General features: G+C 35.8%; 1 protein-coding gene across 1 annotated transcript in view; it reads left to right on the top strand.

Annotated features, from left to right (window-relative positions):
* Positions 1–15,729, top strand: part of LOC116512139 (cytochrome P450 7B1) — a 111,755-nt gene that overhangs the window by 92,111 nt on the left and 3,915 nt on the right. Inside the window, exons 3-5 of the mRNA XM_032222440.1 lie at positions 3,072–3,668; positions 4,127–4,333; positions 12,881–13,059. Of these exons, the coding sequence (XP_032078331.1) occupies positions 3,072–3,668; positions 4,127–4,333; positions 12,881–13,059 (983 nt within the window). The remainder of the gene's footprint in view (positions 1–3,071; positions 3,669–4,126; positions 4,334–12,880; positions 13,060–15,729) is intronic.

Raw genomic sequence — 15,729 nt, 5'->3', positions numbered from 1 at the left:
CAATGGACCCAAGGAACTTCCCTCCAGAACTTAGCTATGAACTGGACCCCTCTGTTTGAGATAATTCTTAGAAGTACTCCATGCAGGCAGTAGATGTGCTTTTTATTTATTTTATTTTTTTTAAATTATTTATTTATTAAATAGAATTATTTATTAATTCTATACACCTTTGTTGACAGAAAAATTCAATCTATTGTCTCCTAAGTAAACATTTACAAAATTGTTCTGTTGCAGTCCTTAAAACACACAACCTAAAGAATATTAGGTTATTATTGAATATTATCAAATAGAATTTAGAGCTTCCAGTTTTTAAAGGGTTGGGTGATACAAAATTTAATAAATAAATAGGTGACTGCAGGCTCTACAGTTCCTGTTTCTCACTGATTTTTTGGACATTATTTCTGAATTTTGGAATGCTTTATAACCTTTTTCATAACTAGACAACTTTATCTCTTCTTTTTAAGTAACATCTGTTTGTGAATTAATCATGGAGTCCAAAGCAAAATGCCAGAGAAAGCAATCACCTCCACATTCCAATCATAATTTTTAAGAAAGAATAAAATCTGTAATTAATAATTCTTCCTATTTCGTAGGAATTGCAAGAAGTGATTTTAAGATATTCCAGACATTGGGAAAGTGTCTAATTTTGAATTGCTTCTAATTTTCTTCCTCATTATTTAAAGAGCTATAAAACTAAGAGTTTCAGTAATTAAAAACTGTATAGAACCTTTAAAATATCCATTGTAGCTTGATTCTCTTAATAAGATGTGGCAGACTTGAAAATAATTGTTGCTTTCCCACAAGAGGAAAGCAACCATTTGAAAATGCATGAGTTTCATAATGAAATCACCTATATTCAAATCTGTTGTATAGAAATAACCTATGGTTTCTGAGTATTCCCTATAATGAATGAAGGCAAATATACATTGCAGGATCCAATTTGGGTTGGCCACCAGGACTGAAGGTTTAGTCTTCAAGCTTTCAGACTCGTGCTGGAGTCCATCCTCAGGGAACTTCTTCTCTCTACCTGAATTCCCTATGGCACTGAGCAAGATCACTGCTTGGTGTTGGGAAAATTACTAAATGAGCATTTTGGGTACAGATTCGGTGAATTAGAAATTAAAACTGCATATTGTTTAGATTTCTTCTTTCACTAAGCTAATGTTTTTGGTTAAACTTCTTAGATGTATGATTACCTTATGATAATATTTATAATCCAAAGTAAAGACAAGCTGGATTTTTAGAAAAGAAAGCTAAGAGCTTTCTTTATAGAGTGTAATGTGACTTTTGTCTAGCAGCAAAGCAAGTCAGAAGGTTTTCTTTATCTATTTTTGTTTCTGTTTTTTCCCCCCTGAATTGTGAGATTAACACATTATCAGGCCTCAAAGCTGTTAACAATTGTATTCAGTTGGGATCACAAGAAGAAAGGTTATAGCACTTTGTTTATATTTACTACAATATAATTTACAACTTTTGAGTTGAAGGTGAATTTCATAGCTGGTGTTGGGGAAGAAATCTTTGTACTGTTATAGTATTCGAGGAATGTCTCTTTTAGACTCCAGGTAGCTTTTCCCATTATACTTTTTAAGGAAAAATTCTTTAGTTTTGCTTTTTTACAGTGTTTTGGGTACTTATAAATGCTTTCTAGTTTTAAAATTACTGTTTTGTTCAAATGAATTTTAGAGGTTTCCAAAGCTATATTTAACTTCTATATTCTGCTGAAGATAGATAAGAAAAACCTGAAAGGTACCTGGGAACAAATGGAGATATATTTTTTTTTACAAATCAGAAACATAGTGTTTTAAAGAATGTTAAATTTGTATCCTACAATCTTCCACAAAATATTCTTTCTTATGTTTATTGGACAATTCAGAAGAAGTTTACCAAGTTTTGGTATTTAGAAGTGAAATAATTGTGACTTATAAAGCTTTAGATTTGTTCAGCAAGTGCACTATTTTAGTTAAATTTATGATTGCTGGGATATGAAATAAGAAAGTGCTCTTGTTGATGAATAATATACCAAAATGTGGACTTTCTCAATTTGAATTTATTGTGGAAATACTTAAACTAAGTTTTAATTTAGATATTAATGAATAAAGCATATTTAGAAATATTCACAGATTATATTGTTAAATTTTGTTTATTGTTACCTCAAGGGACAACCTAATAAAAATGGATAATTTGTTACTGGAACCAGAATGCAAAATTTATAGCACGTTCATACCCATTGTTATTGGGATCAGAAGTGTTATGTGACCCACAAATATTAATAGAAATATAATAAAAGGCCAGAAATGTAAAAAGTTTGGTGCAAATAAAGAATAATGCTGCTTACCCATACAAAGCAAAGTATTAATTCTGTTATGACGTATTTCTTGTCATTGGGGAAAGAAAAGAAATTTGAGGCATAGTATTGCAACCTTTGACTGCAGAGCATATTGTTCATGGAAGCTATCATGGTTTATTTTGCTATTTTTTCATATCTCTAAACCCAATTTAGTAGTTTATTGTAATTTCCTATTTTGTAATATACATATAAAATGTATGCATTCATGCATGCATGCATGTATGTCTGGTTTGGCTACCGTTTTTCAGGATTAATGCCATAGTATAAGTCAAGCTGCATTTAAAAGTAAATTTATTATTCCATTTTTAGAAATATTGTGCTATTCAGTATTTTTGAAAGACCTCACTTCTAGTGCTGTGAGGATGGTATTCATTCTGTGACTGCCACATCTACTATAATTTGGAGGGAAGCACCAGAAAATGATTTTGACTAAACCACACTTCTCTAGAAAACATTGTTTTCTAGATCAGTATCAGCCAGCATATGTCTTGTGTCGGAGATGATGGGAGCTATTGTACATGATTCCTCTAAGGCATTATTTCTCAATGGACTTAAACTCCTAAAATTTACAGCCAACCATGGCTAACTGGAGAATTCTGGGAGTTGAAGTCCAAGCATCTTAAAGTTGCTGAGATAGAGAAGTATTACTATAAGGCAACAGGTTGCAGAATGTGAGCATAAATTATCATTTTGGCTTTGATCAATTTCTTTTTTTTTCTTTCAGGCAAATATATTACATTTATAATCAACCCCCTACAATATCCCATTGTGACCAAGAGCAGCAAGTATCTGGAATTTTCAGAATTAGCAGATCAAATATCAAGCCAAGCATTTGACCATCCACCGACTATAAATGAAAAATACCCTGACCTAAATGAACATATACACAGGAATTATCAACATCTTGTTGGCAAATCATTGGACACTCTCTCTGATAACATGATGAGGAACCTCCAGATTGTATTTAAGACAAAGTTTTCACAACTGGTAGATTGGGAGATGGTAAAAATGCACAAGTTCTGCTTCTCTATAATATTTGAAGCCAGCTTTAAAACATTCTTTGGAAGGGATCCTTATAATGATGATTATAATGTTACTGACGAAATTGGAGAAAAATTTCTTAAGTTTGATGCCAATTTTTCCTATTTGGCTCTAAACATACCAATTACGTTGTTGGGACCAACCAAGAAGATCCGGAAAGAACTCATAAACTTTTTTAATCCCAAAAAGATGGAGAAATGGTTAGATGTTGCTAAAGTGATCCAAAGCAGAAAAGATATTCTTGAAAGCTATAACTTGCTTAGCGATTATGACAAAGCAGGTAGCAAACTTTTGAATGATTGCTTGGGTCGAATAAGATAATTTACTAGGGTCCTTTGAAATAAAATAGCAAAATTGCGACCTTGAAATTTTTATGTTTTTTCTCTAATTGGGTAATGATAAAATGTTTTACTCTGAAACAACCCTGTCCGATAATTGATTCTTTCTCTCTCTCTTTTTGGCTGAGATGGTAAAACAAGATACTTAATGGTGATAATGAGAGAGATTATAACTGAGCTGCATTTCCTCCCTTTATTTCACCCACACCCCCACCCTGAAATTACATTTCAAACTATTCTCATTAAGCAGAAAATTAGACTTTCAGAAGCCTATTGGTCCTCATTAGCATTCACTGATCCTTGGCTGGGTCTGTGTCCTAACATCTTTTAATTAGCACACTGCAAATCTAATCAGTGTAATAAACGCTATTAATCTTCCTTTTCACTTATTTTCTCCCAGCACATCATTTCACCTTTCTGTGGGCCTCGGTGGGAAACACAATTCCTGCTACATTCTGGGCGATATATTATCTGTTGAGGCACCCAGAAGCTTTTGCAGTGGTGCGTGACGAAATTGACCATTTGCTGCAGTCAACAGGTCAAGAGAGGAAGCCAGGATGCAGCATCTACCTCAGCAGAGAACAATTAGACAACCTGGTCTACTTAGGTAATTTATTTTATCCTTTCTGAAGAAAAGTAGGCATCTCCATGTAAACTCTGTTTATCACACATTCTGTTTAGTGGGAAGGTGGAGAACCCAGCTGCTTAATTGACATAATAACAAACATTTACATCAATTATAAATTATGTACTTTATAGCTGGAGAAACACTAACTGCATGTAAACATAAAAGCCCAGGTAATTAACTAAGCAAAGTATGGGAAAGGTTGATCAAAGCTTTGCAGTTATTTACACAATGTGTACACATATTAAGTCTGAGTCTAAACATCTGCTGAAGTGAAGAGTACATTTCAGAGGCATTGCTTACAAGATGGCAAAGCAGGACCTTCTCATGAATTGAAAGGAAATATTTGGAACCATCAACTTCCACTCTAAATATCATTAGCCTATACAGCATCCTTTTAAAACATAAAACAGGATACATCCGCATTTTTTTATGGATTGGCAGCTTGTTAGCTATTCAGTAAAAGATATAAATATTTTAAAATCAAAAAAGTTATTTTCAAAGAAGAGAAGATATATGTAGAATATTGTACAGTTGACAAACTTCCCACTTTTTAAGCAATTTTCAAGGAAAAATAGGTTTAGTGGAATTTATGCATAGTAGATTGATAGTAGAAGCAGTAGCAGCAGTCATAGCTTTTCATAAGAGGGCGAACACTTGGTTTAGAAATGATAATCAATTGTCATATCCACAACAATCTATCTTACATATCTTGCTTGAATTTGCACTGTCTTAAAATCCATATGCAAAATTGCTCTTTTAAAAAAGTTTTTTTTTTTTAAAAAAAAAGCATTTTATAAATTGTGAAAAAGGCTAAGCTAAAAGAACTGTGCTGGAGAAAATTTATTTATGTGGTTGCTAAGAGTCAACACCAACATGATGATATCAATCAGGATATCTAAGGATTCACAGACAGGGATATTAACTTCAGTTTACAATGGTGCTTGAAAGTTTGTAAACCCATATTTCTGTATAAATGGGATTTAAAATAATACCTGTTTTCTATATGTAGTTTTGGATAATTTTCTTCAGTAAACAAATAAACAAGCATATTGTTTTTGAATCATTTGATCTAATTTTAAATGTTTTTATACAGAAACTTTTAAACACCATTATAAATATGCTTGGTCTAAGTCTAATAATATTATACGTAGTAAGATATTCTAATTACATGAAAAAGAACACTCTTTACTATTACTTAATGAATAGTATGTTACACAAAGCAATTTCATCATGAAAGATGCACTTAAAACCTTTTCTATATAAATAAAAACTTGGGAAGTTGGGAGTAGGAATAGCTAGAACATACAGTATAATGGTATATCAGAAATGTTATGCTATTCCATGCATTTTTATTAGCCGCCTCATTAATTGAGATTTATTTATGTAGCAAAATTTGTGACCTGCCTTAGTAGTCAAGTGAGGCTAAAGTCACAATAAAATAGGACAGTTTTCATTTCCTTATTCTTAACTTGCTTATTTATAGTTCTAAAAGGATTTGGAAAGACCACATATCTTATATGCTGGGGATGTAATATGATAGTCAAAGACTAGATTCAGGATATTTTGGGCTTGTTTGTAGTTTTTGGGAGAAAAGTTACTTTTATTTCTGTTATATCAGTTTGCTGGGCAGTGGTGGCCAACTTTATAATTTCTACCAGAAGGGTAAAGACACGCCTAATATGATTTATAACATACCCACAGGAGAAGTTAATATTTGCTTTAGAAAAGATGGACAATGCTTTCCTGGCAGATAATATTATTCAATGTGATTTAGCAACAGCAGAAATCATTATATGTAAACTCAAACCACAGAAAAAATGCATAGGTAAGGAATCTTCAGTAAGAAGTGAATCTAAGTTACAATGGGGATTGGGATTCCTTAGCTTTCTAAATATTACTATACTATAAGTGACAGATCAGTATACTGATAGATGCTGGTCAGATTTGGACTTCCAAATTGATAATTGTCAATCCCTTTCTGCCTTTTCCTTGTTCCCAAGGAAATATTTTTCTCCGCCATCTTTGTATCCTTGTTTTATGTTTCTTCTGTTATTTCATTTTTTTAATTTTTTTAACAACTTATAAACTTCCCTGAGTCACTCAGAGAATTGTATGGCATATAAATTTAAGGAGTTATTATTAGCTGCTTACTACAATATGAAATCACAGCTGTTAGTTCTTTAGTTAGTAGTGGCCTTCCTATGCATCAAATTCCTCTCAAATATCTAGGATGTTGTAATATATAGACATAGTATATTAGCAGACCCAGGCAGTGTGTCCTTTTTTTAATTGACAGATGGAAAATTTTTCAATGAGCAGATTTTCTGAGCGTGATCCATGATTTCTTGGTATGGCACCCGATGTGCCAAAAACCACTGCTTATGGCTGGTTTATGCCATAATCTTTTTGTTTGAATGTTCAGATCTTGTTACTTTGTGATCTTTTGCCATTCTTTCCCTTCTATTTTGCTATTCCCTGGTAATGCTACATCAATTATTCACACTTTTTTCCTTTCAACTACAATTATATCTGGGTTGTTATGCGCCAACACTTTATCTAGTCATATTTTGAAATTCCAAAATATTCTAACCTGTTCATTTTCAACTACTTTTTCAACTATTCTGTTTCAAGGACTGAAATTGAAACCTTGTGTATGCAAAACACACTCTACTTCTCTGATGCTTCTTGCTTTAAATAAATTATTGCATCATTAGCGATCTCACATGGTGAAAGAAGAACCTCAGTTGAGAGACGTGAAAGTGTTTTCACTTTTGCAAGGTTTTGTGTCAATAATCTTAGACAATATATTTCGTGCTAAATTAATTACATATTTTAAATATTACCAGATAAAGATTTATGCAGCAAAGGAGGATTTTTTTCTCCTTCATGTCATCATATCCTCTGTGTGGCAGGTACAGCCTTAAAGTAAAAAAAAAAAAAAGTCAAATAATAATTCTTTCTAATTTATTTACCATCCATCTTGTTAAAGTGACTCTACACAGCTTACAATGCTAAAACTATTAAAACCATAAAAATAAATATTTCTAAAATGATAAAAATGAAGTTCAATCAAAGATAAAAATTATAGTTAAAAGATGGGGACGGAGCAGGATGCATAGGGACAGGGGAAGTGGGATTGCCTCTTAATTCATAAACCATTCCCAGTGTTATGTCACACCCTTTGGAGACCAAGCCATCTGGTAGAGCCAGGTCTTCAGGTCCTTATGTAAGATCAAAAGAATGGGAGCCAATCTCACCTCAGGGGCAAAATGTTCCAAAGAACAGGAGTGATGCGGAAAAGAGTCATCTCCTGGACCTCGCAATCTGGAATTCCTTGGCTGGTGGGGTCTGCAGCATGACTCCTCTGCCAATGCAGGTGTGGTGAGCCAGTCTCATTAGAGTGTGATGGTTCCTTAATGATTAGGATAGGGATAGGGATAGGGATAGGGATAGGGATAGGGATAGGGATAGGGATAGGGATAGGGATAGGGATAGGGATAGGGATAGGGATAGGGATAGGGATGGGATGGGATGGGATGGAATAGAACAGAACAGAACAGAACAGAACAACAGTTGGAAGGAACTTTGCAGATTATCTAGTCCAACTCCTTGCTCAAGCAGGAGATCCTATGCCATTTCTGAAAGATGACTGTCTAGTCTCTTCTTGAAAGCCTCCAGTGATGAAGCACCCACAACATCTGGCAAGCTGTTCCATTAGTTGATTGTTCTCTGTGTCAGAAAATTTCCCCTTATTTCTAGATTGAATCGTTCCTTGATCAGTTTCCATCCATTATTTCTTGTCTGGTCTTCAGGGCCATGCCATGCAGGGCTTTAAAGGCAATAACCAGCACCTTGAATTGCACCTGTAGGCCTAAGTACATTTCCTTTGCACTGTTTTATTGTATTTCTTCTTGCAGATGCCAAGAAAAACAGCGTGTTCTCCTTCCCCCTGTCCCATTTGTCCCCCTTTCCAATTATCCATGTCCTCCTTTTGCCTTCTCATATATCTGATAGCCCTACATATCAATAAACTATCAGTTGGCCTTCTTAACTAAGTTGGACTAAGTTGAAAGGAGCACCAGCTGCTAGGTAAAGAATACACATGTGCACACTTTCCCAGAGATATCATACAGAACTGTCTATCATAGATCTCCACATACCAGATTGTAGCCATCTCTCCTCCAGTATCTTAAATGTAATATAGTAGGCACATTCATTGACACACATAATGCATACGCATAGTGTACATACTGGGTATTTACATCCTAAATCTTTCTCCTGTCTTAGGAAGGAAATTTCGAGCAACTTTCTGCCTCTGCAGCATTGAGTCTTGTGTCTAAGGGAATCTGCCCCTTTTGTCTTTGGCAGAAAGAAAGATCAAACAAAAGAAAAACAACTTTATTTAAAAGGGAAATAGGAAAATAAATTGTAAAAGTTCCTTTTTAACTTTAATTAGCAACATGGTTCTTCATTAACAAAGGAAGTACAATTAGAGAGGTATTCAAAATCAAGCAGCATCTGAAAACATCTAATAGAAAAATATATAGGACAGCAACAAGCTCTGAACAAAATTCCAAAGTGATCCATTCTACTAATGGAAAAGCAACTGAAATATAAAGAGGTGCTAGTCTGCATAAAACATACAAAGATTGGGCTTGTGGAAAGATAATAAGTTCCAGATGCAATAAAATGGTCTTAAAAATCGACGAAAAAAAATTAAACAGGGCACTGTCTTAACTAATATTTTCCTTTTCTTTTTAGCCAGTGACTCTTGGACAAATATGTGCCAATTTGTTATCTAAAACACATTCCTTCCTTGAATTGCCAGCTATAATCAGGAGATTCTTAGCTTTTTCTCTTTCCTTACCCTACCTGGTCATAAAACTTCTGGCTTTTTTTGTCCTGGACTTCTGCTTTGTTTGTCAAAAGGATCCAGATTCTCTGTCTCTGGCACAGAAGGAAGCATTGAGATACTTTTTGTTGTTGTTATTGTTGTTGTTGCCTATGTGGTGAAGATCATGCCCAAGACAAGATTTTATTTTGAATGGCTAAGCTGTCCTGAATATCAGTAATTTACACTAAAGAGAGTTTGTATCCTAATGTCCCACCATTATATGGGACATTTTTCACTAGCAGATAGATAGAAAAACTACAATTAAGCAGGATATAAACTGTCTTGAAAGATACAGTAAGCATATTAAACATCACTCTTTTAAGACTGAATGAAGTGGGAGAAAGTGGATATTTTATATCTGTGTCCTGTGATTAATTTAATTCTGTTCAGTCATTCTGCAAACTATAGGTGTGTTGCGTTTCATAATTCTTTTATATAATCATAGTGCTCTGAAAAGAGTAGATGTATCCAAAATATTTGTATACATTTCTATTTACAACTATTTTTCTTTCTTATACCCTTGACACTTACAGAGTTCCTATTACCTGCTTAATATAAAAAAAAATTAAACCATTATTTGCAGCGGGGTTTTTATTAAACAGTAACAGATCAAGATCATATTTAATTAAAATTAACTTGCTTACCAAAGCCAAATGTACTAATGATTCACAATGACCTTTTATTACCTGCAGTCCCTTGTTTTGGCTGGATGATTGACAGCTTGCTGTTTGGCTCCGTGTTGTATTTCAGCTGACAAGACTTTTCATTTTAACTCAATTTGCCTGCCTATCACAAGCTGGTGGCGGGCCAGGCGCAAGTCGGCCAGCTTTGCCTCAGCAGCTTGCTCCATTTCTCATTAGTACGCATTTATTCAGTGGAAATTGGAAGACAAATGCTTGAAGGCATGTGAACTAAGTATAGCAAATTAGGTTTAAAGACTGAATATTTATAAGTATATTGAAATGGCTTCGACTTTTTAAAAAAGATTGTGGATGAATTGGAAGCAGAGAATATAAGAGAAAAGGGGAGTGGGAAGACTCTAAAAATAATACTCTGGGAAGTCTGAAGGGCCCCTCTTCCTCCCTCCCTTTCTCTCTTTCCCTCCTTAGAAAATATGTCAACTTTACTGACAATCTCTCTTCATGTGTTGAAGTTTCAGCATCTCATGTGTGTAGGAAGTGGGAAAACATGAGGGTCATGTTCATTTGCTGCTTGGTTATCTCTTGCTTTGCTTTAAATTGCCTTGTTTGTTCAGCACTAGCACAGAAACAGATGTTGTTCTCCAGAGCTGGATCATTTATGGTACCTCGTGGTGCAAAATGGGAGGCCTCCCAGGCTATCCAGCTGGTCTTACAGGAGTGCTGGCTTATGCCTACTGAAGTATGACAACCACAAGTACTGTACAGGCTGCTGTTTTATCATCTAGTTGTCATTCAGTGCCTAAATCCAGCGTATAAGAATTGTTGGGGAGGGGAGGGGAGGAGGGACTGGGAAAGAGTTTCATTTTTTGTTTGTTTATTTTCATGGTCGGCTGCCACAAACCCACACAAACTCCCTCCTCCTTTGCTGATCATAATGTGACTCATTACCTTTGTCATCTAAGGATTATCAGCAAGATCGCTCAGAGCGAAAGCCGCAGCTCCTTTTCCCCCACATAGCTGGTACTGGGAGGTAAAATAGATTTGTCATTTATGATCTGACCGCTAAGCCGTGCTCTGAGCTCCATTACTGTGATTAAATTCTCTATAAGAGAAGTTTGCCCAATTGTCATTTGGGATACCACAGTGGTCAACAGACTGCCATGTTTCCTTTCAAAATGTCAGCCAATCCGATATGACTTCGTTGCTTGTGCTACTCAAGTGGAAACCTGCTATTTCAGCAGCAGCAACACTTTGCCTGATGATTTCGCTTATCGTTGCTGTGTGTTTTGTGCTTTACTCCCTTCCCTCACTGGCCCCCAACCAGGATGTGGTTGCTTTGGTGTCCGGTGGCCTTACATATGTCAGTTACCATTTCCATACTGCAGCCTACTATGCACTAATCAGCTTCATTATGCCTAGGCTGCATAAAGCCAAGAAATGGAGCCTGGATCTTTCTTTTGCATTGGGGGAAGTTTTCTCTTGCCAGAATGCAGCCATTTGACATCTATTGTGCCTTGTGGCTATCTGCAATAGAAGCCATATTCTAGAATCAGAGGTTTTTTTCTGGCTTCGTCATCAACAAGCCGACTTGATTCTCCCTGATTATAGTAACGAAGGCAGTCCAAAAAAAATATGCACAGCCTCACTGTACGTCACATTGAATCACGGTGTTGGCCACACAGAACTGACCGCAGCCTCATTTCTTTAGACAAATACACGCTTAAGGGAAAAAAAACTCTTGCAGAAAAGCATCCAAATCAGCTTTATTTGCCATGCACTGTTTTTAATTTTTGTAAAAAAATTAATCAATTGTAACTGTCTCAATACAAGTTTCAAGTGCTTCTAGGCTAAGGTTGCTACACTTTCCTGTAAATTAACCTTTAGGTTCTAGAGGATCACCAAAGCTGATCTGGCAAACAGGGGATTTTAATGTGGGTATTCCAAAACGCATGTAAGCAAATATCTATGCTTGATCTTATATTCTACGAATGTTCTGGTTTTTTATTGCTAAGGCTTGTTTTCACACTGATAGCTTAAAGGAGTCATGCTGTCTCCTACAGGACCCAGCCATGCTGGTGGAGAAATAGTCAGTTTTGATTACTAAGTGAGAGATGCAGCCCCAGACAGGAGGTACATGCTGGTATGCATGCTATCAGAATGATTTATGCAAATTATGCATATTATTCCCAAAGGAATTTCTCCTCAAACTGCCAGGATAAATTGCCGGAAATTAGCCATAAAATCTGTCATGCTAGGAGCAAAAGGTGAAGGCTACTGGGATGGCAAGGACATTTGCCTTCCCAAGCTTTCCAGGTTATGGTGGGCGTCTGGAAAAGGTTTGGGATTTGTGTCAAAGCATTACACGGGATATGGGTTTCCCCCCATTAACTTGTCAAAGTGCCACGCATAATTTGAATTTGCTCAGCCAACAGTAGAAATTATGATGTGATGATGATATTGCTAAGGGTTCCGTAATTCCCAGCATCCTAACTTCACAGTTCACTGTATAGTTATATGAGTGCTTCGTATTGTAATGCATGATTGAAGCCCAGCACAAGGCCTTTGGAGGAGAGCTCTGAATCTTGAAGTTGGCATTGCAACCCTTTCAATGTATATAAATGCATAAAAATATTCCTCTCTCTAATGGTGGCATTTTAGTGAGATGTACAAATAATGGTTTTTCACCCAAAATCCACTACATTGCCTTGAGATTAACTAAACACATCAAATCTCTCAGTTAATAATTATATTTAAAAATTCCAAACAGCAAATACTCCATTAGTCCTACAGGAATGCATTTGTGTCCTGTCTTTGCTTCTCCCCTCCCCATCCTCCCGGCCTATTTTTCCCTCCACCTTTGCTTTTTATAGTCACATCTAATAAACTAATTCAGTGGCTGTTATAGGAAATTGTAAGCTACAAACATCTTCAGTATTTTTAATGGTTTTAGATCTTGTTCTGTTCTGTTTTTTTTTTCTTGTTTAAATGCAGAAAGTGCTATAAATGAGACCTTGCGACTGTGTTCCTCGTCAATGAATATCCGTAAAATCAAAGAAAATTTTATTCTCCAGTTTGAAGAAAATCGTGGAGTCTCTTTGAGGAAAGGAGATCTGTTCGCAATTTTTCCTCCCATTCTGCACATGGACCCTGAAGTCTATGAAGAACCTCAAGTAAGAGTTGACTGCTATTGCACATATGATCACAGGCATATTTCTGCTCCAGGCTCTTTATAATACAGATTATGTTTTTAAGAGAATGGGGGGGGGGGGGGACCCTGTGGAACCAATCTTCCTGCTTTCAGTTCTTTTCAAGATGTGTGCTGCAGGTCAAAGGATTCAAGGTCTAAAGGGAGAAATAATGGAATGAGACTGACTGCTTACCCCCTTTGAGACGAACTGACAATTGTTCACTGATTACCATAAACTTGAGGCTAAATGTGGGCTTTGTTTGGGAGTGGATCATTGGATGCCCAAAGAGGGCAGAATAATGGAAGGTGGCGTAAAGAGCAAATAATGTGCACTATTTAGCTAAGTGCCCCCAAAGAATCATTGATTCTCTAAAGCCCCTATAATAGCAATGTCTGTATGATTTTTTACCTCTCTTTATAGGGATTGGTCTTTTCGTGGTCAATTAGTGTGGCGTTGTGAACTGAGGATTGTAAAACTGTTGCTCTGCAATGAAGCTTTGAGGGCAATTGTGTCATCTCCATGTATTTTCCCTTTTCTGAGGCTAAAGTTAATGAATATCAAAGACTGCAAATTAATCCTGTCTAGTTCAGCTTAATACAGCTCCAGAAGTTCATCACCTACGTGCAAATTGGAGGGCTGTTCCCTCTGTTTTTACTGAAATATTTTGCGGCTGGCTTGGAGATGCTGTAGAGGCAGAAATGCAAGTCACAAGGCTTTACAAAAACTCTGCTTTTTACTGAATTCCATGGAGTGCAGGAATGATAGCATGATATGTTGCAGTGATGGTTTATAGGCCATATAAACCTCTCCAACAAAGTGGTTCTGAGGAGTATTCCACTCTCCAAATCCATAATTTAGGTTAATATATAGTATACATATACATTTAAAGTAGGAATCTGCCATTCCAAAAACAATTAAAGATGATTACTCATCAGAGAGACAGCCATAGGTGCTCTACCCCCAAAGCTTGGTGAAAGAGCAAATCTTCACAGTTTTTATGAATGCCTAGGAGGGAAGGGCTATCTTAACATGGGCCGGGGAGTTTCCCACTGATAGGAGCATCCTTTTGAAAGGGTCATTAAGTACATTTTCACTTGAAGGATAAGTCTTGAGACATATCCAAATCACCTTGTTCTTCTCAAATCATCAGCCGTACCCAGTTCCCTTATAGACTGAGGAGACATAAGGGATGTTTTCACTGACAATAAGCTGCTGATACATTTTCAAGATATGGTCCTTGATATTTATGAGCCTAATTATTTTGGAATTAGATCATTTGAAGAAGCACCTGCTTCCATCTAGTCCTATCCGATCTTTACATTCTGATCAGGATGCCTTGCTGACTAATTTTTATATATATAAACTGCCAACTTTACAAATACATATATATTTCAGAAAATGATGCAAAAAATAAAATACACTATTTTCTATGCTTGGTATCACCAAAACATTATATTTACATGTATTTGTAAAGTTGGCAGTTTACATAGATAAAAGTATCTATAATGCTAACACCATTAAGCATATAAGCATGCATGAATCACATTAAAAATTATTAAACAATTATTAGACAGTGTAGGATTCCAATAGTGGTACTTTGCAGACTGCATTGTTGTCTTTCAGATTTTAAATATTTGCAATGCAAAGCTGTAATTGTATTGTTTATCTGTATTCAGAAGAAAGCATGCAAATATTCATGTCATTCAACTCCCTGTAACTTGTATACTCTTACTTGTACCAAATGGTCTTACTCACTACATGTGTTCCTAGTTTTAATGTGTGAGGAAGGGAGGTATAACATATATGCTTTATAACCCACATTTCAATTATGAATTTCTCAAGGCAACAGTCAACAAATGTAGCAACAGTTATTAAAATAACAACACAAAACCAAGACATCTGATAAAAATATAGGTACAAATATTAAGTGTCTTTAGTACCATTAAAAACAGGTGAGAATATGGCTTATATCTACCCTGTTTCCCTGATAATAAGACCTCCCCGGATAATAAGCCCAATTGGGCTTTTGAACACATGCGCTAAAATAAGCCCTCCCCAAAAAATAAATCCTCCCAAACAATATTGCAACACAGCAGCAGCCATGAGGTGACCATGCCCCTCAAAAATAATAAGACCTCCCTGAAAATAATGGCCAAGTGCTTATTTCCAGAGGGTCAAAAGAAAATAAGACCCCGTCTTATTTTCGGGGAAACACGGAAGTACTTTAAAGTCAAGTTAGCAAGTTGGATAGGTCTAAATAAAGAATATCACAATTTGAGTAGCATTCAAAGAAGATCCATTCAGTCATCTGCCTAACCTTGGGAGGCTGATGTACAAAAGAAAGAACTCCAAAGATAAACTTGGTGAACAGGACATCTATATCCGAGACCCATCAAAGATGGGTAGGTGTTACTACCTCACCTGGACATAACTTTCAATGGAAGGCGAAAATTATGAAATACACATGGGGTAGCATTATAGCAACCTTAATTACAAGGTAGCTTATCTTGACCCCTTCAATATTTGCTGTGCAGCCAAGTTCAGAAGTTGAATTTAACTTTTATAACTTGTAATCTTATCTATGCTCTCTAAGCACCTGCTCAAATATCAAAGAACCCAGTGTGATGTGGAACAATACAGTTCCCATAGCAA

The sequence above is a fragment of the Thamnophis elegans genome, chromosome 8 (genome assembly GCF_009769535.1).
Source record: "Thamnophis elegans isolate rThaEle1 chromosome 8, rThaEle1.pri, whole genome shotgun sequence".
NCBI classification, from domain to species: Eukaryota; Metazoa; Chordata; class Lepidosauria; order Squamata; family Colubridae; genus Thamnophis; species Thamnophis elegans.
Note: the sequence above shows the minus strand (reverse complement) of the source record. Positions and strands in the feature narration are given on the sequence as shown.